Source organism: Poecilia mexicana, unplaced genomic scaffold, assembly GCF_051168715.1.
Source record: "Poecilia mexicana isolate PSO_F unplaced genomic scaffold, ASM5116871v1 scaffold_1, whole genome shotgun sequence".
NCBI classification, from domain to species: Eukaryota; Metazoa; Chordata; class Actinopteri; order Cyprinodontiformes; family Poeciliidae; genus Poecilia; species Poecilia mexicana.
The window spans coordinates 24,773,535-24,796,054 of NW_028263370.1; the positions used below are offsets into that span (position 1 = coordinate 24,773,535).

Below are 22,520 nucleotides of genomic sequence, written 5' to 3' on the forward strand. Positions count from 1 at the left end.
GTTATTGTGTATTGCAGGAATTACCAGATTTAGATAAACTAGTTAATTAGGAACGCCAGTAATATGAAAATGAAATTTGACATTGTTGATTTATTGCAAAATAATTCAGGAAGCAGAGGATATCAGGCTATATTTGATTTTTTTGAAACAAATAAGTTGTATAATAGCATATAGTTTTCTTTTGTTTTTTGTCATGTGGTCCACACTCCTTACCGGTTGGTGGCGGTAATGCTTACCTAACATTTTTTGCCAACCGCCAATAAATTTCAAGAAGAAAAAGAAGACCTTCTCCTCCGGAGCAGCAGGGGGCGATAAGTTGTTTGTAGTCCAGCTGCTAGCTGCCGGTTGAACAGGAAGAAGACCGAGAGCGCAGACAACGGTGTGGCTCCTGCCTACCTCAGAACAGGTGAGTTTTCTTTGCTTCTTTAACTCCAATCAAAAGAAAGTGACCCAGGTTTGGTCTGGCCGATGATCCGGATTGTTCTGACCGGGGGTGAAGCCCGCCGCTCCAACGGAAGTGGTTTAAACTGGAGCTGTTAGCCGTAGAGCTAACAGATGCTAACATTAGCCTGACGTGCTAAAATAGAATGAATTAACTAAAACGAGACAAAAACATGAATTTATTGATGAGTTTTGCCAGAATATTCAGCCTAGGCATTTTCCATCTTCAGCTTTGAATTTCCTCCAGTTTGTTTAGTATTTCGTTAAACTTGTTGGGACAGAAATAATTTATCAACCTGAATGTTCTGATTGTAAAGACGGTCAATGTTGAAACAGAAACATCCCGTTTGAGTCCCTCTGTTTTTCTTATTATTATTAGTTCTTATTTTAAATCTCTTGCTTTTTATTTTTTTATTAATCCCAAAGGGAAATTAAATATAAAATTAAATGAGCGTACTGTAGCATCAGAGTGTTAGGATGGAGACATCAGGGACTGTCCGGTTATTTGGGCCAGTGATGGAGGAAATTATTCTGCTTTAGTTTTTTGATTTTCTGTTGAGTGACATCATTTAACCCATAAAATAAAGAGGTTAAAGGTGAAAAACCTCCTTAATGTGACTCAGGTTAACCTTTGACCCAGCAGCCGATTTTAGGTGACTGGGTGTTTCAGAACCACCAGCAGATCCGGTCCAGTTTCAGGGCGACATGTTTCCTACACTCTTAAGGATGCTGAGAGGGTCCAATAAGTCAGGACGGGTCCAACACCTGGGCCTCATGGCGGACAACGGCTCGCCGTGCCCCGTCTGGGGTGGATGACGGGTCGCCGTGCCCCGTCTGGGGTGGATGACGGCCCGTCGTGCCCCGTCTGGGGTGGATGACGGCCCGTCGTGCCCCGTCTGGGGTGGATGACGGCCCGTCGTGCCCCGTCTGGGGTGGATGACGGCCTGTCGTGCCCCACCCGGGTCGCTGTGCCCCACCCGGGTCGCCGTGCCCCACCCGGGTCGCCGTGCCCCCCGGGTGGACAGCGAGGTGTCAGCATCTCTCCTCATGTTTCCTCAGATTCAGACATGGACATCCGGCCGAATCACACCGTCTACATCAACAACATCAACGATAAAGTGAAGAAAGAAGGTCAGTGCAAACTGCTTTACTGTCTCCATCTTCCAACATCTAGATCAGCGGTTCGTAACGTGGGCCGTATCGCCCCCAGGGGCGTTCAGAGGACAGCAGGGGGCGCTGGGATTCTTCTGGGGGGCGTTTGGTCGAAGGCAAACTTTACACCTTAAATGCACAACAATACCAGTTTAGACTTCGAGCAACTTGTTAAAATTGTATTGTGTAACATTAAAACATGCTGCAACTGTATCGATGGCAGCTCTTCTTCTTCTCTTCAGTGTTTGTAGCTTCTTGGTGCAGCTAATAGGCGCTGGAACAGGGGGAGCCAGGGGCCATTGGCCCCCCCACTTTACGGCCCTGCCCGTCTGCTGGTCCTCCAGTCGTTTCCACAGGCTGCACACAACTCTGACAGTCTGACGCCTGTCTGTGTTTCTGTGCAGACAGAGGCACAGATAAAACCTGCAGCACTGAGGTCTGGACCCAAAGGCTCCAGATCATAACGGTCACCCAAAGGTTTACCACATGCAGCAGCTCCGGGTCGGGTTGGGACCAGGAACCGGTCTGACACCTGAAAACAGGCTCAGGCTCTGATCCGGTCCAGATCTGAACCAATTCTGCCTAAAGATTAAATGAAATTTCTGTATTTGTCACCATTTAACTTGACGATGATGATAAAAATAAAGACATCGGGCCCACGTGTCCGTTTACGGGCCGGCCCAAATGCTCAGCCACACTTCGCCCAGAGCAGATCATTTTGGCTCAGGTCCAAAAATAATTGCATGAATTTGTTTTTTTCCCTCTTTGCTCTTCCAAAAGCCAATCAGCCGTCAGCAGCCGTAAGTATTGATCCCTACTGATGGATTTCTCTTTGGCTGTTGGAATTCATTTTTGTGCTAAATAAGAAGCACGTTAAAGTTTATTCATGGTGTTTTTCATTTTGTTTTTAATGCAAATATATTGTCAGTAGTCTGGCTGGTTATCTGTCCCACTCACATCATCTCTTTCCTGCACAATTTGTGGAACAAGCAGCAAATATAATCTGCATCCAGACGATGGAGCCTTTAGTTTGTCCTGCTGCTCTGAACTGGCATTGCTGGAGGATTTATTTTATGATTGTTTTTTATTTTACAAACATTTGACCAGTCGTGATTTTTGTCACATCTATCTATCCTCGGCATAGATAGATGTATTTTGGATTTGTAATAAGTAGCTGAGCACAGAGCAGCTGTAGCACTGTGTGTACCTTCATATTTCCCTTTAAGCAAAACAGAAAACAATAATTTTTTATTTTTATCAACCCTCTTTACTATTAACATTTAGGAGAAAAGAAATCTTCCGTGTCAGAACGTCTTGTACGTAGCGAGCTGTGCGAGTCCTGGAGATTCGCACAAAGCCTAAATCTTATTGGTCAGTTTACGTTAGTAAATTTGGCGACTTGGCGCTTTTTCTGTAAGCTGAAAATGAAAGAGGGCGTTTGGATCCTGCCAGAGCTTTTTACCCTGCGTGGTTCTGGCGGGTCGCCGGTTTATGAGCTGTGTGTGTGTGTGTGTGTGTGTGTGTGTGTGTGTGTGTGTGTGTGTGTGTGTGTGTGCAGGCAGGCATATGAAGTCCATTCCTTCTGCATGTTCCCCACTGATGACTTTTAAAACATTTTCTGATTATTTTCCACCAAATCTCTGTGACCGCAGCGCGTAGACCCAGAAACATCGTCCTAAAGGATGTTTACTGCTACGGGACAAACTGAGACAAACCCTCTGAACTGATTGGCAGCATCGTGTCGGCTGAACAAGCGCCAGACAACAGAGGTGATGAAACGCCTCATGGCCCCCACCTCGAAAATGACCCGGCGCCGCTGAGCAGCTCCTGGTAGCTTCACCACATCAGTTCACCGTCTCACCGGCTGATGACGGTGCTGTGATTCACTTGTCTGCCTGATTTTCAAATATTTTGTTTTATTGAGGATTTTTGTACAGATGTTTTGTCAGGACTGTGATTGAGGCCAAGCAGCAACTTATATTAAAAAGTGTTTTAATTTTCGTCCGGATGCTGCACGTCTCCATGGAAGGACAACAGAAATCGCTCTGATAAACATGTAATGACTAAAATCATGATACCCTCTGAAAAATGAACCATTTAAACAAAGAAATCCCTCCATGGCGACACCTCGACAGAGAGCGTTCATTTTATAGCGTTAACATCGGAGCTGAAAGGTTTATGTCAGTCAGCTTTTCTCCATCGATACGCTTCCCGACCGCTCTGCGCCTTAAGGGGTAAAACAAAAAAGATGCACACGTTGCACAAAACTCTGAAACAGGAGAACTGTGACACAGAATGGAGCAACGAACTATTAATCTATAATCAATAGACAGGTCTATATGAAGATATAATCCATGTTTCTGTCTCATATTTCTATGGCATTAAAAGGAACTTTAGTTTTCCACTGAAAGCTCTGGTTTGCACACTAAATGCCATGTGGGTGAAGTTTTATGGCTGATACTCTGATGTCCCATTCTCCTGAAGGCAGCACAGAGCTGCACCACCAGAAGAGAAGAAGAGCTATGATTAATGTAGTTACAGTTCTATCCATGTTTTAATGCTGCAGAGCTCAGTCAGTTTGCAAATAGATCAAAGTTTAAACTGGCATGTTGTTCATCTTTTATCATTTTCTGGAATATTTAACAACTAGAAAATGGAAAAGAACAAGAATATTTTTCCACTCTGACTGGCTGCTGTTGGCCTACAGATTTTAAGTTGAACATTTATTGCATTTTTCATAGACGTCTGTGAAAATAATTTCTATTCTCATGGCTTTTTGTTCTCTGGGAAATTATTTTTGATGATAAATACAGAAACAAGCATAAAAATCAAAACATTTACAATAGTGACAGTAATATTAATGCAGATTCTTTGGTGGGGGGCTGGATAAGGGCTGGGGGGCGCTGGCCCAAACGGTTCAGAAACTCTGGTCTAGATGAAGCATTTCTGTATTTTGGGGAAAAGGTTCAGACGGTAAATCTGGGTGGGGCGTGAAGTCCAGATTTCTGGTCAGAATCAAACTTCCAGGTCTTCTGCTGACGGTTCTGTCTCAGAACCTGCAACCCGACCCGGATGTGGCTAAAAATAGTCTCTGATTTTCAATTTATTCTTTTATTTTCTCACTTTTTATAAAACAGAAATATTTTCATCAGGGCAACACTTCAAGACTTTTTGTTTAATTCTGAGAACATAGTTGTAATTTTAGCAGAATAAAGCTGCATCATCTTACCAGAAACGTCTTAAACTCCTGAGAAAAAGTCGTTTTAAAGAGAGAAAAGCTTCCAGTTATCAGGATCCGTCTAGTTTCTTAGTCCTGCTGCTGATAAAAGATTTTAAAATATGAAATATTTCCTTGTCTGAACTAGAGGTGTGTCGATCAATCTGCCACCGGTCAAAATCGGCCGATTTTCGTGAAAAAGTGTATGATCGGTGATCGATCAGCGTCTGTTGTTGCTGATCACAATCTGATCATCTGCATCTCCTGTTTCCTTCTCACTGCGCAGCAACAAACCCTGTAGGGAGGAACTTTAACTGATTGGGGTCGTTTGGTGTTGGGTTGGAGACGCATCGACACCACGAATCGAATATATTTAAAAACAAGAACTTGACTGATTTGGCTGCATCAGTGCAGGAACCATCAGCAGGAAGAGCAGCGCAGCTACCAACTCTCACCGGATTAGCATCACGGTCAGAGAGCTAAACAGCCCCAACAATAATCCAAGTCTTGGAGCTGCGGAGTGAGACTCCGGTTCTGGTTCTGGTTCTGCTGTCGGACCGCGGCTAGTGGGGCTAATATTTCCCAGACGGGCTCAGCCTCCAGACGGTGAGCTCTCACAGCGAGCAGCTGCTCGGAGCTGAAAACAGATTTTACATATTTATCAAAACTTTCTCTGTCCTGACAAATGAAGGCTCTCCTCCTCTTGTGTTCTGCAGAATTACTGGGCTCAGCAGAGACAAACGATCAGCCAGGCCCTCAGGAGGTTCTGGTTCAGTAACTCAGGACTGTTGTTTGATAAAGGCAGATTTATCCGACTTACTGTTAAATATTATTTTACTGATTGCAGGTTTTTCAGTCCTTTTCTCTGAATAGCTGCTGTTATTCAGTTATTCTGCTGTTATAACTGCAAGTATTTTGCATTTGTATGTCTGAATTAGGTGAATTTATTGTCAGATCACATTTATACGTAAAGCGAAAAATTAACAGCCAATCCAGGTGATCGGCTGCAAAAAGCCTGATCGGTGCGTCCCTCCTGAAGACTGATACCAAAACAGAATTTAACTTGTATAGTTCTCATGAAATTACTTCTTCTTTCTCCTCATATTCTGACTTTAATTTAGTAATTAAATAAATGAAATGATTTGAGCAGCGAGCAACGCTGAAAAGCAGAAATTAGATTTACCGTAAATTCCGGACTACAGAGCGCACCTGATTATAAAACGCACGCTCTAATTTCAAAAAGAAAATTAATTTTGTACTTTTATAAGCTGCTCCAGGTTTTCCACAGCGATGCAGCAGAGGAGCAGACAGCCACCATCTGAGTCATAACAGGTCAATTAAATATCACATTTATTACGGTTGAAAAAGAAAAAGGTACCAAGTTTAGATTTAACTGAACTGATTACGGTAGTTTCTGAACGGTAACTGTAACAGAAAAGTGCTGATGTTGCTACTAGCATGTGCTAAATGAAAATGGGCGATTTCTTCTTCTTCAGATTCCAACAGCAGCTTGCATCCATTATTGTTGCACTACTGCCATCTACTGGATCCTAATATCTATACCTCAAATTCTCATAATGTTCCCAGTATTATTTAAAAGAAAGAAAAATCTTTTTTTTCTCCTCAGTGCTATGTACAGATTAACAACATTCTCAAATTTCAATTCCCTATTAAAACCTAATTACGCGCTTTCTTCTTTTATTTCCAATTTTGACTTCCAATGATTCACTTCCTGCTAAAGAGCCCCCTGGTGGTTGAAGAGAAATCCACATATAAGCCACATGGTTCAAAGCTTAGGAAGAAAGTAACGGCTTATAGTCCGGAAAATACGGTAGTTTATTAAAATAAATTTATATCAAATAAATCAACATTAGAATTAAAAAAATGAAGCAGTAGCAGACAGGAAGTGATGCAGAGTGGGGATGTTTATCGATTCTAGAAAATCAATTCATCCCATTGATCCATGTGGATCAGAAACACTCGAAACAGGAAAAAAACTACATAACTTTTTAATAATGTTAACGCTGCATTATTAACATGCAGACATTTTGTCCTGGGAATGATTTAAAAACAATTATAGATCATGTTTGTGACACATGAACTTACTGAGTGGCTTCAAATATTAAACCATTGATTCATTAAAATACAACAAAATCCATGATTTTTGGTAACGGAGATTATTCCTCCATGATGTCCGGAGATGATGCTGCGGTTACATGAAGTTGAGGTTTTACAGATTATTTTGATCATAAATTTTACTGGAAATCTCAAAATACAAGAAACAAAAACTTTGTAAAAGTGAAAACATTTTAAAACTCATTTTCACACTCCAGACTTCAGATTATTAATTTATTGTTTCTGGTTTATTGTTTGGAGGCAGAGGTCGAATTAAACAAGTATTTTTCGTCTCTTACGGTTTTTAAATGTCGGCCATTTTGACGGACCGCTCCGCCGACGTTTCCAACTTTACGCTCATCAGACGATTATTACAAATTAATTTATGAAAGTTTTCTGTTTTAAGGTCAAGTGGCAGAAACGGCAGGAAGAACGATTTCAGAAGAAATAAATTAACATGCAAAAACATTTTGTCATTCAATGTATAGATTATAGAGATTATATAGATTATACATTATATCAGCAGTTAAAATAATACATAGTTATGTTAAACATACTGCATCTGAACTACTATATTTTTCTTTATATCAGATAATATCCTGGATATTTCACTATTTACACTAATCCTTCATCTTCTATGTTAATTTTTAAATAAAACTGGAAAAATTCTAAATTTAAAATGCTTTATAAGAACAAAATGTTTATTATGGAAATGATGTTTGTAACTTTATATTGTAATTTAATTTAAACTGCCATGAAATGTATTTAGTTATTATTGAGAAAGAATCAGGTTTATTCTACTTCCTGCTTCATTTTCAGCAGTAAGTAAGGTGTTTGTGTATTAATTTAAGGTTGCCATGGCAACGGGCACAGGCACGGACCAGAGGTGTAATCGGTTCTGACTTCCCCCTGCAGAGCTGAAGCGTTCGCTCTACGCGCTCTTCTCCCAGTTCGGCCAGATCGTCGACATCGTGGCCATGAAGACGATGAAGATGAGGGGCCAGGCCTTCGTCGTCTTCAAGGAGCTGACGGCCGCCACCAACGCGCTGCGCCAGCTGCAGGGCTTCCCCTTTTACAACAAGCCCATGGTACGCCGCCGCGCAGCTGACCGCCTCTGTAGCCGCGGCACTAGCCTCTGCAGCTGCAATGCTAACCTCTGTAGCCGCAATGCTAACCTCTGTAACTGCGATGCTAACTTCTGTAACTGCGATGCTAACCTCTGTAACTGCGATGCTAACTTCTGTAGCTGCGATGCTAACCAGTTCTGCTCTCTTCCAGAGGATCCAGTACGCTAAAACCGACTCAGAGGTCATCTCTAAGATGAAAGGCACCTTCAGCGACAAGGAGAAGAAGAAGGAGAAGAAGAAGAAGGCCCAGGAGGCAGCGGCGGCAGCTAACGCCGCTAAGAAGCCTTCAGCGGTGAGTGACCCCTGCATGACCTCTGGCTGAGGTCACATGCTCCACACTTGGTTCCTTTCTGTTGGATCACAGCTGCTGTCTGTTTCCTGTCTGCAGACTCTAGCTGTGCCTGCGCAGACGCCTGCAGTTCAGGTAAGCCGTCCGAGCTCACCTGAGCTGGTTCTGAAGCTCGCCACCGACCCGTCCGATCAGAACCTTGCCCAGAACATCCATGGCTTCAGTTTGGTTTACAGAAGTCTGAACAGTGTGGCTTAACCCAGTCCAGAGGTTCTGGTCTCAGTAGAACCCAAACAGCATCATGGAGGAACCCAGCAGCGGGTCGGGAGGTTCTGGTTCTGGTTCTGATTCTGTTTATAGCAGGTTAGGCCGGCTCACGTTAGCCACGTAAAAGAGCGTTCAGACACTGAAAACTATCGGAAACAATTTAGGTTCAGGTTTCGAGCAGATCAGACTGTTCTGGGTGGAACAACACGGATTGGGTTGTTCAGAACCAACCTGTGGATGTTTTCGGGTCAGAACCAACCCGTCTCTCTTCTGTTCTCAGGTTCCAGACAATCCTCCAAACCACATCCTGTTCCTGAACAACCTGCCAGAGGAAACCAACGAGATGATGCTGTCCATGCTGTTCAACCAGTGAGTGCTCAGCTCCTGCAGACTAGCCAGCAGCAGTTAGCAAACACCGCTGAGCTCGTTACAGCAGCTGCTGCTCAGAGCATCACTGGTAAAAACATTAAGGGGTTAAAACAGGAGCCATGTTGGAATGACTTCCTGGAAGCGGAGCTTCAGAAAGAGACGGAGGCCCAAAAGAGACGTTAATAAGGAAATCAAATTTCTTTCAAGTCATGAGTGATTTATGTAGTATTTTCTAACAACTGAAGGAAACAGTTACTGGATTAAAACGATTCTGTGTCCCTGGAAAATGGATGACACTGGTCCTTTAACATGAAGAAACGACCAGCAGAAGCAGAGCAGAAATCTGCTGGCGCTAACTCAGGGCTGAGTCACAACTCAGTGACGGCAACAAGGCGACACGCTGCTGGATCGTAGCGCAGAGGCAGGAAAGTGTTTCTGGACAAAAACTTTAGTTTGTCTCCGTTTAAGTGAAACGTCGTCCAGGTCGTTAAGTCCCGCCTGTGGCCCAAACAAAGGCTCTGCAGCTGAGCTAAGGACCGCCCACCTGATTAGCATAATGACCTTGATGTCGGGTCTTAATGTTTCTGTTGCTCTGTGTCGGTTTCTGCAGGTTTCCGGGCTTCAAAGAAGTGCGCCTGGTTCCGGGGAAACACGACATCGCCTTCGTGGAGTTTGAGAGCGAGACGCAGGGGGGCGTGGCCAAAGACGCACTGCAGGGCTTCAGGATCACCGCCACCTGCGCCATGAAGATCACCTACGCCAAGAAGTAGCTGCTCCGCCCGCACTCTGGACTCACTTTTACTTTATTACTGTTTCTTTTTGACGGATTAAAGAATCGTCTGGATTTTTGTAAAATAAATGAATTAAACGACTCATCAGTTTGGTTTCTGCCTTCTGGGACAAAATATTGATTCAGAAAAAAATCTAATTATAAATGACAGGATGATTTTCTCCTAACTTTTCTGTAAAGCAGAACATTTATTAATATTTAGATCAAATCAGGAGTTTCTATGAGATGCAGTGGTTTGTTTCTCTAATCTGAGTTAAATTAAACCAAAACGTTCTGGGAGGGCTTTTAATTTGAAAAGGCAGAACTGTGGATCTGTAAACGACACGGATGGAGCTGCTGATGATCATCAGCTGTGGGATGCATTCAATTCTACTTCAGTTCCTTCACATGGATCAGAACCAATCCATCTCTTTCATTCTATTTAACCTTAGATATATAGATCTACCTATCTATAGATAGATGAATCTATCTATAGATATCATGTCATGACTATGCTGTCTTTGGTCAAGGGAGGAACAAACTCCTACCTAAGACCAGCAGCTGTTAGCGACCAGTAGCTCTGCTGGTGGATGTTTAGTGTACTACGGAGCAGAAAGCTATCAATAGTAGCCACACAGGCTCACCTGCTAGAAGGAAACAAACGCACCCAGTACAAGACTTTCATTCTATTGGCTGAGAGGTTGCCAGGCAACTAAGGCCGTTCCATGTTTTGTAAGTGAGCAGAGTCTTCTTTCAACATTAACATGTGTTCTTTAATTATACCAGCAAAATTCTCCCATACAATAACACAGGCTTTAACTGAGCCGCTCCTCACGCCCTGCCAGCAGTGGAGGAACAGTTCCACTCTGGTCCCGGTTCTGATGGCGGTCCGGTTCGGTCTCATGTGGATATTATTGTTTGAATTGAAACGTCTGTTATTTATGGTTAACTTCCAACAAGACGTCGGAAGAAAGAAAAGTTTTTATTTTGATTTAAAACATTATAAGAGCTTAAAGAAATAAAAATGAATTAAATCCAGATTTATTTTGGATAAAAATTAAAATGACAGAAGTCCAGTTTACGAGTCCAATCAAATCAGGCAAGACTTTCACTGTGAAATAAAAATAAATAGAGGCTAAAAGAAGTCAGAAAACGTTTATTTTGTTCAGCTCTGACCTTTCACAATAAAAATCATGTTAAACAAAAATTTCTTGTGATTATTATGTCACACAGCTTCAGCTGCTTCTTCTTGAAATAAATGTCCTTTCAAATTAAAAGCCCATCCACTAGCTTTTAATTAAAAAAAAGTGGAGGTAAGAAAAAACCGTTTAAAAATAAGAAATTGATTTTTGTTTGACATTTCCTGATGTTTTCAGTTCCAGTTGCTGCCGGCTCCACACCTAAAGCTTTTAATTTGAAAATCCTCCTCCTTTAGTGTTTCCTGTCGTCAGGCTGTTGATCAGAGTTTCAGCCAGACAGGTCATGTGACCCGACCTTCCTCCTCTATCTCCTCCTCCTCCTCTGGAAGGCCTTCGCCTCCCTCTGCCGCTGCAGGTCGTCCTGCGGCTCGTAGTCCGAGTCGTCGCCCGAGTCGTCGCTGATGAAGCTGTCGTCGTCGGGGTCGTCGTCGGGGGGTCTCGTGGCGGCGGGGCGGGGGGCTGCAGAGAGGAGTCTGGGTTTCAGAACCGATCGGATCTCTGCAGATGAAGAGCTTCAAAACGCTGCTCTTCATCTTCACTTCCTTCCCAGAACTTCACTAGCAAACCGTCCGGCTGCGTCCATCCGCCATGCTGTCAAACCCGCTCAGAACCCGGCCCGTTTGTTAGCTCTGGCCAGTAAAACGTGAAAAACCCGTAACTAAAGGTCGGACTCACCAGGTCGCTCTGGGTGTCTGAACTGCTTCCGGTGGACAGGATTCTTCCTGAAAGCAGAGTTTCAGCCGTGACATCACACAAGGCTTTATGACATCACAGCTCAACAGATTCATGAAGAACAAACGGATTAAAGTCACTGCTAGAAAATAACGAGCCAATCAGGAAGGGAAATGTCTAACATCAAAAAATAACTATTTTAAAAGGATAATTAATCGGGTCCGTAGTTTATCGGGTCGTAGTTTATCGGGTAGTAGTTTATCGTGCCGTAGTTTATCGGGTCGTAGTTTATCGGGTCCGGAGTTAATCGCGTCTGTAGTTTATCGTGCCGTAGTTTATCGGGTCGTAGTTTATCGGGTCGTAGTTTATCGTGCCGTAGTTTATCGGGTCGTAGTTTATCGGGTCCGGAGTTAATCGCGTCTGTAGTTTATCGGGCCGTAGTTTATCGGGTCCGGAGTTAATCGCGTCTGTAGTTTATCGGGCCGTAGTTTATCGGGTCGTAGTTTATCGGGTCCGGAGTTAATCGCGTCTGTAGTTTATCGGGCCGTAGTTTATCGGGTCCGGAGTTAATCGCGTCTGTAGTTTATCGGGCCGTAGTTTATCGGGTCCGGAGTTAATCGCGTCTGTAGTTTATCGGGCCGTAGTTTATCGGGTCCGGAGTTAATCGCGTCTGTAGTTTATCGGGCCGTAGTTTATCGGGTCCGGAGCTAATCGCGTCCGTAGTTTATCGGGTCGTAGTTTATCGTGCCGTAGTTTATCGGGCTGTAGTTTATCGGGTCCGGAGCTAATCGCGTCCGTAGTTTATCGCGCCGTAGTTTATCGCGTCCGTAGTTTATCGCGTCCGTAGTTAATCACGCCGTAGTTTATCGCGTCCGTAGTTAATCGCGCCCGTAGTTTATTGGGTCCGGAGTTAATCGGGTCCGTAGTTAATCGGGTCCGGAGTTAATCGCGTCCGTAGTTTATCGGCGCCGTAGTTTATCGGGCCGTAGTTTATCGGGCCGTAGTTTATCGCGCCGTAGTTTATCGGGTCCGGAGTTAATCGCGTCTGTAGTTTATCGGGCCGTAGTTTATCGCGCCGTAGTTTATCGCGCCGTAGTTAATCACGCCGTAGTTTATCGCGTCTGTAGTTAATCGGGTCCGTAGTTAATCGGGTCCGTAGTTTATCACGTCCGTAGTTAATCACGCCGTAGTTTATCGGGTCCGGAGTTAATCGGGTCCGGAGTTAATCGGGTCCGTAGTTTATCACGTCCGTAGTTTATCACGTCCGTAGTTAATCGGGTCCGGAGTTAATCGGGTCCGTAGTTAATCGGGTCCGTAGTTTATCACGCCGTAGTTTATCGGGTCCGGAGTTAATCGGGTCCGGAGTTAATCAGATCCGTAGTTAATCGGGTCCGGAGTTAATCGGGTCCGGAGTTAATCGGGTCCGGAGTTAATCGGATCCGTAGTTGATCGGATCCGTAGTTAATCGGGTCCGGAGTTAATCAGGTCCGTAGTTTATCGGGTCCGGAGTTAATCGGGTCCGTAGTTTATCGGGTCCGGAGTTAATCGGGTCCGGAGTTAATCGGGTCCGGAGTTAATCGGGTCCGTAGTTTATCGCGTCCGTAGCGGTGGTGTAGATGGAGTTGTGGGACAAATGACAGAATCGGTTCTGATCGTTGATGAAAATCTCAGGTGTTTTTACCAAATGCCCCAACGAACTCCCCCACCCCACACTACATGTGGCCACGCCCCTCAGTGTCTCCTGGCTCCGCCCACTTTGGGGAGTCTTCCTCATTGCGCCTGTGGGCAGGGCTTAGCTTTCTCTGGGTCGGTCAGACTTTGATCTGGACCCGTCTGACCTGTAGCAGGCGGCGCCGTACGGACACTCCGGTCGCTCGTCCTCCTCCTCGTAGTCGGCGTCTCCAGGGTGACTGCTCTCCTGGAAGTGAAGCGGGTTCTTCCTGCAGAAGCAAACGGCAGATGCTGAGGGCCGGCTGGTCTCCAGCTGATTCCCCGCCTCCCAGCAGGGGGCGCTACCTGTAGCAGTCCTTCCCGTAGGGACAAGCGGTTCTGACTCCAGGCCGGGTCTTCTTCTCCTCCTGCTGCGATTTCTCAGCTGCTGCGCTCTGTGATGGTGCAGAGCTGACCTCTGACCTGCAGGGTCCAATCTGACCTCTGGAGGTCGACTCATCCCAGAGGTCATCCTGAAATCAGAGCACGGCCACTTCAGTCTCAGAGGGACAGACAGCCATGTCCCTCATGTCCCAGACACTCGTCCCTCTCTGGCTCCTTTTTGGTGATAATTAATCTCATAATCTCAATAATCCCAATATTACAGAAACTGAAGCAACATAAAACCAGTTTGTGAAAATCATTCTGACTCACCGACTGATTTTAATGTCCAACAGAAAAGTCGGGACATTTTGGCCGACCTGCATCTTCTCCGACCGGCCATTTTGAAAACATTCACCTCTGATTGGCTGCCCCAATACATTCTCTCATTCTGATTGGTCTAGAAACAGGAAGTGTTACAGACGTTATCTGGCTGTCTGAAGCGATGGCTTCATCCGTGGAGCGAACCTGAACCGGCTCTGCCAAGTCTGTGCGCGCGCAGCCTGCCGGCTGCTGGGCTGATCGAGACATTATCACATTTTTAGCAGAACTGAACTTAATTTACCACTTCAGTCCTTCTGGAAATTATTGTTACAAATTTCTGGCATTATAATGTTTTCAGAATTAGATTGTAATCCTATAATTTCAGAATATAATAATTTTTTTTATTGCAAATGTACGACTTGGGTTCAGAGAATACTGTGGAGTTTCTCAGATGTGTGAAGTCAGTCTGGAAAAGTCGGAGCCGTTTTCTCCTCCATTCGGACCTGAAGCTTCATGGTTTCAGGATCATTGTTTCGCTCATTTTGTGGAAAACCGTTTTCCTTTTAACATTTAAATGTTTTTAGATCATCAAACAACTTTTACAACAAATAGAATTCCTTAGTATTGTGGAAATTTTCAGATATTTTCTGAAGTTTTCATCAGCAGCTATACTGACTGTTTGTGTTGGGAGGATTTCTTCCTCACTGCTCATCGCCCGACTCTTCTTCCTCGGCCTCTCTGCCTCTTCCTCGCACAGCTCCGCCCCCTCAGGTGGGGAGGATAGAGTGGGCGGGGCCTGAGTGGCAGCAGGTTTACTTCTCTTCACGCCTGGATGAACAAACAGCCAGTGAGTGTCTGGCCTGCAGAAAACCACTAAATATGTGAAAACAAGCAGCTAATATGTTTAATATTTTAATTATGAATAATTTATATTCTCATTAAGTGATAGTCTGAGTGCTCTCTCTCTCTCTTGCTCTCTGTGAAGCCCTTGCCTGCCCTGCTTGCTCTGTTTTTGTCCTGCCTTTTTCTCTTTTTCTACATTTTTGGAGCCTTTCTTTGCACATCATCCAAATCTACAAATTATGGATCTGGTCAACCGGTCTCTCGATGCAATTAATCAAATTGCATTGAGAGACTTTGTCTGGGCTCTCCTCTGCCCAGACAAGTTAACTGGGCAGAGGAGAGCCCTCCTGTCCTGCAGGGTCGTACCCAGAGGGATACAGCCTGGATTTATTTGGATTCTTGGCTCATCGGCAAATTTGTGATGGACTTGGCCGAACTAGTGAACAGAGACACAAGTTGGATGCAATTCTTGCCGAGACTCGCAGCCCAGCTGAGGACTCTAAAACTCACTAACGAGTTGGAATCGATCTTGGAGAAGTCGCTAGTTTCAGCTCATGACCAAACTACAGACTTTCGGAGAGACGCTGGGGAAGATTGAAATTTATGGTCTTCCCGACCTAAGACATTCTGCTTCTGAATTGGCTTTCCCCGTGTGGCCTTGGAAGGGCTGCATATTTCTAATCTTCTTGAAGATATGTAAACACAATGCTCAGTACTTTTACTAATTTAGACCACACTTAGAAAGTCCAGATACTTACTTACTTACACTTATCTAGCATCCCAGAACAGGGATTAGAACGTGGAACCCATAAAAACTACCTCAGCAGCTACTTTTTAGACTCCTATTCTTCCAACCCAGAGAAGGAAATAGTCCAGAGGATACTTACTGATACTCATCTACCAACCCTGAACAGGAGCATCTAGTTTATTCACTTTGGATCAACATTATTAGCTTTTTCTTCTTTGGTTCTTTCCTTTGGTTTGTTATTTTGTTTGTATTTCCTTTCCATTCCTGTAAATCACTTTGTGTTGCCTTGTTGCTGAAAATGTGCTGTATAAATTACCTTGAATGTAAATCAATATTTGGAGGAAACCTGATCATTCGATCAGGCCCTGGCTGTAACTCCAAAAGATGTTGCCATGACGATAGTTGCCGCGTTACCTTTGGAGGCTGGAGCCGCGACAGCCGCCATCATCCAGGCAGGTAAGACCCGCCTCCTGGGAGGGGGTGGAGCCTCGTCGCTCTGAACGCCGTCCAGACGTCGAGTCGAGACTTCCTGTCAGAGAAAAGCAACTTCCTGTTGAGTTCCACACAGAGATCAACCAAACACAGAAATGTCTCATTAATTCCACATATTATTGAAAAATACTGTGATTTTTCAAGATAAAATGCTAATTTTCCATGATTAAAAGCAGAATTTTATTAAACTTAAACTAAGAAATTCTAATTTTTAAAGTCCAAAAGTGTCAGAAATAAGTGAGAAGTTTTCAGAGATTATAAATTCAGATTTGTGTTTGGATGGAGGTGGGAATGCAGCAGACGGATCGGGAGAGGAAGTGGAAGCGGGAGCCGCCATTCCCACCTGGATGCTGATCAGACTTCTGGCTGCTTCTTGTCTGACTCAACGCCAGGCAGAAAGTTAGGCCTTTAATCACTGAGTATATCATTTTTTACTTGCAGATTTATGATGTTGAGTGTTTTTTTGTAAATATGTGAAATTAATCTGGAAGTTTATGAGTGTCTGGAACCTCATTCTGAACATGGCCGCCTGCAGACCATGGAAGTCTGTCTCCTCTGAGGACACAGACCTGCCTGAAATCACTGCTGTGCCGGTTCCTGTCTGCACAGGAAGTCTGTTCCTGACCCAGTCTGACCACCGGAGGAGCCGCCGCATCGGACCCGGCAGGAAGAGGAAGAGCTCCTTCTTCGTCCTCAAAGTTCTGACTGTTTCTGCAGAGAGACGGAGACGCAGTTAGTGCTTCAGCGGGACATGAGAACAAAGCACCGCTCCGTAATTAACCTCATCCTGGTAATGAGAGATGCCCCGTCATCGCCATGACAACGCCTGGGAGGCGGGTACCTGGGCGCGCTCCGCTCTGCGCCGGCGGCCGCCACCCTGTAGATGAAGCGACCCGGCAGCAGAGAGAACTGATCTCCGAGGTGAAGCCGGTGCCAGGAGCCTCTCTCCAGGGGTCGGGGGTCATCGTTCGGGGACAACAGGAGGAAACACGGGTTGATGTGGGTCTGCTGGGAGGAAGTGATGTATGAGTTTCTCTGTGCCATAGCGCCCCCTGCTGAGTACGATGCGTAGAGCTAAACGACATCAAACTGACATAAAACTAGAAAAAAAAAAGCTTTTCTGAATTTCTGAGAGAAATTCTGCTGCTTTCGAGAAAAACATGAAGAAATGAGGAAGTTTAAGGGGAACCCTTCAGCAGATAATGGAATACAATCAAATATCACCAAACCCTAAAAAATTAGCAGAAGCTAAACAAATAAGAAATTGGGGGAAGCTAACACTAAACTGCTAACGCTAACTATTAGGACAACTGTGTCTCTCATCTTCATCTCCTTCTAGCTGATGACAAAAACAGCAGCCATCTTGAAAAATGGCCATGGGAATTGCTCATTTTTACGCTTGTATCAGTTCAGTTTTTACAGTAATATTTGAACTCTGATGTAATAAGTGAGGAAGGTCAGCTGTTCCTGAACGCACCGGTTTGAGTCGCAGCTCTCCATCCAGATTCTCCAGCAGACAGTGGCGTCGGGAAACTCTGGTGTCACTGATCTGGTGCCGAAACAGGAATAGTCCATCTCAAGCTAGCTCCAAAGATTTCTATCTCAAGTTTTCTCTATACAGACAGAAACAGATCGACTACAGAAACCTGCAGAGAGAACGAGTTTGATCTCTCTTTAAACTTTAAAAATATTTCCTCCAGCAGAGGCGACGTCCCACCGTGAGAGAGCAGTAACTGGAAAACACACAGCAGTCTCCGAGTGTATAGTATACATCATACTGTACCAGAACCATGTTATATAAGCATAGCAAATCTATCCAGAAACAGGATGTCCCCCTTGTCCAGTTGTCCAATACGAAGCTGCCTCTCAGTATTCTGACCTTTGAACCTCTTCAGATAAACTGACAAGTGTGGAAATAGGATAAAATCATTTGAAACCCCCAGAAGAACTCACCCCGAGGAAGGGACCCCGGCCCAGCACCGTCTCACCCGGCGGCAGCTGGACCAGATCCCCGCCATCCACCGGGACCAAGCCGAAGCCGGACATGAGGCTCTGCTCCTGGCGGGACAGAGAGCGGCGGTCCCCGGCTGCCTGCTCACTCAGCCGGAAGACAGCGGAAGGTTTTAAAGTCAGATTCTGGAGGACTTATCGGAAGAAATGAGTTTAAATAAGAAACTAAGAATAAGAATAAACAGTTGGAAAAATCAAAAATGAAAACTATTTAGCTCCACGGGACAACTTTCAGATTCAAAACGTCCGGGATCCAAGAGAGCATGCGCAGTAGAGAGAACAACCAAACTATGAAAACATCGACTTTTAACATCTTATTGGTTAACTGCAAAACATTCCCATATAATAAACATTTCAAAGCATTTTACATCACAATGAATAATACAGGTTAATTCTGCATATCTGCTTTCACTTTACTGCGTTTATAATTTTAATGGGTGGGCTGCTTGTTGTATTACTGAAAATACAGTAATAAAAAACATTTACCAAATATAAATTGGTAAATGAAAGTAAAAAATATTTTCAAAAATATATGTTTTGATTAATAAAGCATCTAAATCTTCTTATGTAAAAGTCGCTTTTAATAATTTATTTTAAAAAAGAAAAGAAATTTAAAATAAATAACGGCCGGGTGTGCTTTTTACGCATGCGCCAAACCTTCATGACGTGTTGACGTCATATCTCAGCGTAAACAGCCGTTGGGACATTTAAAGAGCTCTGCTGCGAAGCCTTCCTTTAGTGCAGGTAAAATAGCCACTTCTTAAAAAAAAAAAAAAAAAGTAAATGGTCGACATGTTTTTATGAACTCTGATAGAAAGCTTAATAATTATTGTCGCAGTTTATGTGGGATTTAGAGCCTGGAACAGTTTACGAGGAACTGCTTCTGCTCTGCGGGGAATAGAGGAAATGTGGCCGAAAAATGTAAAATGTTCTATCAATGATGGACAACAAAGTCTTCTGTGTGTTCACAAACCGACCGATGACAAAAACGAACTGGTCCTAATAGTCTGCAGGGACTTTTTGGTCCAAAGAGAAACGAAAGGACAGGGACAATCCTTCCTGGGGGATTAAACTCCCTGCAGGGCCGATCTGAAGTCTGGAGGGGCCCTGGGCTCACTGTAACCTCCAACCCCCAGTTTTATCCTTTTCAAGTTTATCTGTTTGTATTGACTTGTTTATTTATATTTATATTGACTTATTTGTTTATCATGGGCATACTAGGTTTTAAAAGAAATCTTAAGATCATAGTAAAACTGTAGATGTTCAGTCTGAAATACCTTTGAGGTTCCTTATGTAGCCAGTGTATACTATTAGTTTTCTTTTACTGGTAACCTAGTCCTATACAGTCGGTTAACCTTGATGTGTTCTGCGTTGTGTTCAGATGAAGAAGGGACTCAAACCACTGGAGTTGCTGGTTGATCTTTAATGCAGGTTGCTGGCAGAGCCCTGCACAAATAGAAATGGCAGATAAGCACATGGAGAAACCCTGTGACTAACTAATAATATCTGCTCTAACATTTACAAAAAATGTTCTGAACTTGTCAAAAATAATACTCCACTATATGTATTAAAACAAATAACTATTCACAGCTGCGTGTACTTACAATTATTTTACATGTTTCATAAATCGCAAGCTTAACCAAAAGCAAAGAAACTTTCCTACCTTTTCTCAGGCAGCTTAGTGCCAACTGAGGGTAGTACAGTACTGATGTCATAAGACACTCTCTTAAAGTGACAGTACAGGTACTAGTGTTTACCAAAATAAATAAAATAATACAATTCTTAAAATATAACAAAGAAAAAATAGGATTCTTCAGTGTTAATCAGGATTTGGTGAAATTTCAAACATTATAATAATAAAAAATAAAAGCACATTTTCTAAACTTGTTACACTTACAATTGCTTGTTTTTAGATTTGTTGACAGCTTTAAATGAATATTTGTATTTCCTTCTTTGTAATTTCTGGGTTTTGTTCAGCTAGTTTCCTGTCAGATTATTTTACTGAAAATTAAAGCATTTTTACTTCCAAGGGAAGCTCCCTGTCTTTGGAGGAAGATCCCTCTCTCTCCTCGCTTCTCCGGACCTCAGCATTGGTTCTGGTTCTGCTCCAGGACTGCAGCTCCCTCCAGGTGTGTAACTGGGTGTGTGTCTCCAGTGGTCCACCCTGTTGCAGTATTATGCAGCATGAGTCTGCGGGGCCCTCGCCAGTGTTTCTGCTCTGTGAGCGACAAGCCGGCCTGACGTCCCTGGAAGCTTGCGGCTCTCAGAACTTCGCAGAGACTCTTCCCATGGAGATGAGCGTGAGGATCTTCAGAGAGCTGGATGCAGAAAGCCTGTGCAGAGCCTCCAGGACGTGCAAACTGTGGCGCTCCATCATCGATGACAGCGAGCAGCTGTGGAGGCAGCAGTGCATGCTGGTCCGGGCTGTCTGTCGCCGGGAGGTGGACAGCGACCGCAGCGATGGCCTCTCCTGGAAGGTGAGTCTGCTGCTGCCCTGGGCACAGAGCCCTGCTGACGACACGCGTCGTTGGGTTTGGAGATGAACCCGATCAGAGCCACTTCTACACCAGGTCTATTCTTTGTTTGGCTTTTTGTTTTCTTTACACTTTGTGGATATTAGTTTACATCTTTTGAAAGCATTACCTAAATTCAGAAGTTGCACATGTTTAAAAAAGCTTAAATAAAATGTCACAATATAGATGGATTTGCACATAAACTAATCAGTTAATCTGAATTGTTTTGTTTTGGGGTCAGTAATGAAATATCTGGTTTGAATTGAGTCTAATCAAAGTCATTACTGAGTGTTGCTGCTAAATTACCCGACCATAGTCACTTCTGCTAATCTGCTAATTTGCTAGTAGTGGCGCTACTTTTGCGTTTAGCATTTTTGCAAAATATTTAGCACTTCCCCCCAATTAAACTTTTCTGGATAAACTCTAAACCACTAATTTACTTGGGAAATTTTTATGCATTTACTGTTAATCTATTTGTATGGTTTGTTTTTGAAATGACCATTAGTATTATTTTGGCTGATATTATTATACATTAAATAAGCAAATAATCAAACCATAACAGTCGACTAAAAGCACAATAAGAAACTTAATCATAGCAAAATGTTCTGCACCATATCAGCTCAGATGATTGAGGGATGAAGAGATGCTGATTTCTGGTTCTTTAGGCTCTAACGGGTCTGCAGTTCCTCTCCTGATCCATTCTGCTGGTATCACACTGAGCCAGATGGACACATTTTTTTAAATTTGTCTTTATTCATCCTCACTAACATGTTCAGCCTGGGATTTGAGTCTTCCCTCTCAAGTCTCCATCTTTACAAGAGGTTTTGGTTCTAAGGCCGGTGGAGAATCGGGTTGAGGACGTTTTGAAAAGACCCGAGTTGATAGCAGCTCACCGCGGCTGCGTAGTGTCCGTCTCTAGGCAACAGCGTCGGTCCGTAGCGTTCAGGGTCCCTTTAGCTCACACCACGGCAACTTAGCTGACCTTAATATTTCCTGTGTTTTATTTTGGTCATTATTGTTATAATTAGTGTTGATATGTGTGTGATAGGCGAGTCTATCGGACATTTATAGAAATACGGAACAAATCGCGTATCGGTTCAATACGGGACGGTTCCGTATTTTACGGGACGGGTGGCAGCCCTAACTAAATACCATGTTGGCGTACCGCTTTAGTGTTAGTGGAACTAATGTTTATGATCAGCGCCTTAGGCTTAGTGTAGCTAGCTCTAGCTAGCACAGCTCACTGCAGTGAGTAACTAGTAAAACATGAAGGAAAAGTCAAATTTACAGTAAAGTTTTGACCTCCAGCTGCTTTCTGGATGTTTTTCATCAGATGGAAACGTTTTCAGTGGAACAGAAAGCTCCAGTTTGATGTTTAAACCTGATGGAGCCTCATGTTTTCGTCTCTGAGCCTCTTCCTGTTTGATTGTGGCTGCAGATCGAGGCTCTGCTGCTTCCTGTCCTCCTCCTTCCCGTTTCCTTTTCTCTCTGGTTGTTTTAACGGCGGCCAGTCTGCAGACAGGAAGCTGACGTGCTTCCTGCCCCACCAGGTGACCCTTCTGAGGAACTACAGCCGCAGCCGGGTGAAGGCGGCCTGGCTAGCCGGCCGCTACAGCGGGATTCGCTCTGCGGACGAGCTGCTGGGCAGCAAAATGGCGCCGCTGGACGCAGAGACCTGGGGGGAGATCCTGCAGGCGGAGCTCGACAGATGATGAAGAGGAGGATGAAGCACTTCTCCCTGATTTTGACCCTAACATGTTTTTTTTCTCTGAGTTCATTTTAATGCAACACAAATACTGTATATATATTTAATGTTTTTTAAAGAAATCTGATCATGGTGGATGAATTTGGTGTAAATATATGTGATCTGGAAGTTCTATTTACGGTCCACTTCCTGTTTCCTGTCTGAGATGTGAGTGACGTCAGTGGGCCATCAGAAAGC

At 44.0% G+C, this 22,520-nt stretch overlaps 3 protein-coding genes across 6 annotated transcripts; 2 read left to right on the forward strand and 1 right to left on the reverse strand.

Annotated features, from left to right (window-relative positions):
* The first annotated feature begins 304 nt into the window (after window positions 1-304).
* Window positions 305-9,849, forward strand: snrpb2 (small nuclear ribonucleoprotein polypeptide B2). The gene is made up of 7 exons (XM_014995787.2): window positions 305-406; window positions 1,501-1,572; window positions 7,841-8,013; window positions 8,204-8,344; window positions 8,441-8,476; window positions 8,889-8,977; window positions 9,588-9,849. Exons 2-7 carry the CDS (start codon window positions 1,509-1,511, stop codon window positions 9,745-9,747), a joined length of 663 nt encoding a protein of 220 aa, XP_014851273.1. The 5' UTR covers window positions 305-406; window positions 1,501-1,508; the 3' UTR covers window positions 9,748-9,849.
* A 1,038-nt stretch (window positions 9,850-10,887) lies between these two features.
* Window positions 10,888-18,348, reverse strand: aplf (aprataxin and PNKP like factor). 3 transcript variants are annotated; one of them, XM_088006809.1, is made up of 10 exons: window positions 18,009-18,348; window positions 17,533-17,604; window positions 16,897-17,060; window positions 16,565-16,766; window positions 15,978-16,092; window positions 14,649-14,800; window positions 13,634-13,800; window positions 13,456-13,557; window positions 11,621-11,667; window positions 10,888-11,404 (listed from the first exon to the last, which is right to left on the reverse strand). In XM_088006809.1, the coding sequence occupies exons 1-10, from the start codon at window positions 18,099-18,101 to the stop codon at window positions 11,250-11,252; spliced, it is 1,269 nt and encodes a 422-aa protein (XP_087862935.1). In that variant the 5' UTR covers window positions 18,102-18,348; the 3' UTR covers window positions 10,888-11,249. The 3 variants fall into 3 exon arrangements, with proteins under 3 accessions (XP_087862935.1, XP_014851274.2, XP_087862936.1); XM_014995788.2 differs by having other exon boundaries at window positions 16,625-16,766; window positions 18,009-18,346; XM_088006810.1 differs by lacking the exon at window positions 17,533-17,604.
* Window positions 18,349-18,524: 176 nt separating this feature from the next.
* Window positions 18,525-22,457, forward strand: fbxo48 (F-box protein 48). 2 transcript variants are annotated; one of them, XM_014995790.2, is made up of 3 exons: window positions 18,525-18,809; window positions 20,101-20,542; window positions 22,129-22,457. In XM_014995790.2, exons 2-3 carry the CDS (start codon window positions 20,243-20,245, stop codon window positions 22,288-22,290), a joined length of 462 nt encoding a protein of 153 aa, XP_014851276.2. In that variant the 5' UTR covers window positions 18,525-18,809; window positions 20,101-20,242; the 3' UTR covers window positions 22,291-22,457. The 2 variants fall into 2 exon arrangements, with proteins under 2 accessions (XP_014851276.2, XP_014851275.2); XM_014995789.2 differs by having other exon boundaries at window positions 18,526-18,809; window positions 20,096-20,542.
* Window positions 22,458-22,520: the final 63 nt, after the last annotated feature.

Bases quoted from the DNA above. Each gene is read 5' to 3' on its own strand.
- snrpb2 (XM_014995787.2), top strand. From the start codon at position 1,509: ATGGACATCCGGCCGAATCACACCGTCTACATCAACAACATCAACGAT. The intron at 8,477-8,888 runs GTAAGCCGTCCG...TTCTGTTCTCAG, and splicing joins CGCAGACGCCTGCAGTTCAG to GTTCCAGACAATCCTCCAAA. The intron at 8,978-9,587 runs GTGAGTGCTCAG...CGGTTTCTGCAG, and splicing joins CTGTCCATGCTGTTCAACCA to GTTTCCGGGCTTCAAAGAAG.
- aplf (XM_088006809.1), bottom strand. From the start codon at position 18,101: ATGTCCGGCTTCGGCTTGGTCCCGGTGGATGGCGGGGATCTGGTCCAG. The intron at 14,801-15,977 runs GTAACGCGGCAA...TTGTTCATCCAG, and splicing joins CGCGGCTCCAGCCTCCAAAG to GCGTGAAGAGAAGTAAACCT. The intron at 13,558-13,633 runs GTAGCGCCCCCT...TTGCTTCTGCAG, and splicing joins TACGGGAAGGACTGCTACAG to GAAGAACCCGCTTCACTTCC.
- fbxo48 (XM_014995790.2), top strand. From the start codon at position 20,243: ATGCAGCATGAGTCTGCGGGGCCCTCGCCAGTGTTTCTGCTCTGTGAG. The intron at 20,543-22,128 runs GTGAGTCTGCTG...CTGCCCCACCAG, and splicing joins GCGATGGCCTCTCCTGGAAG to GTGACCCTTCTGAGGAACTA.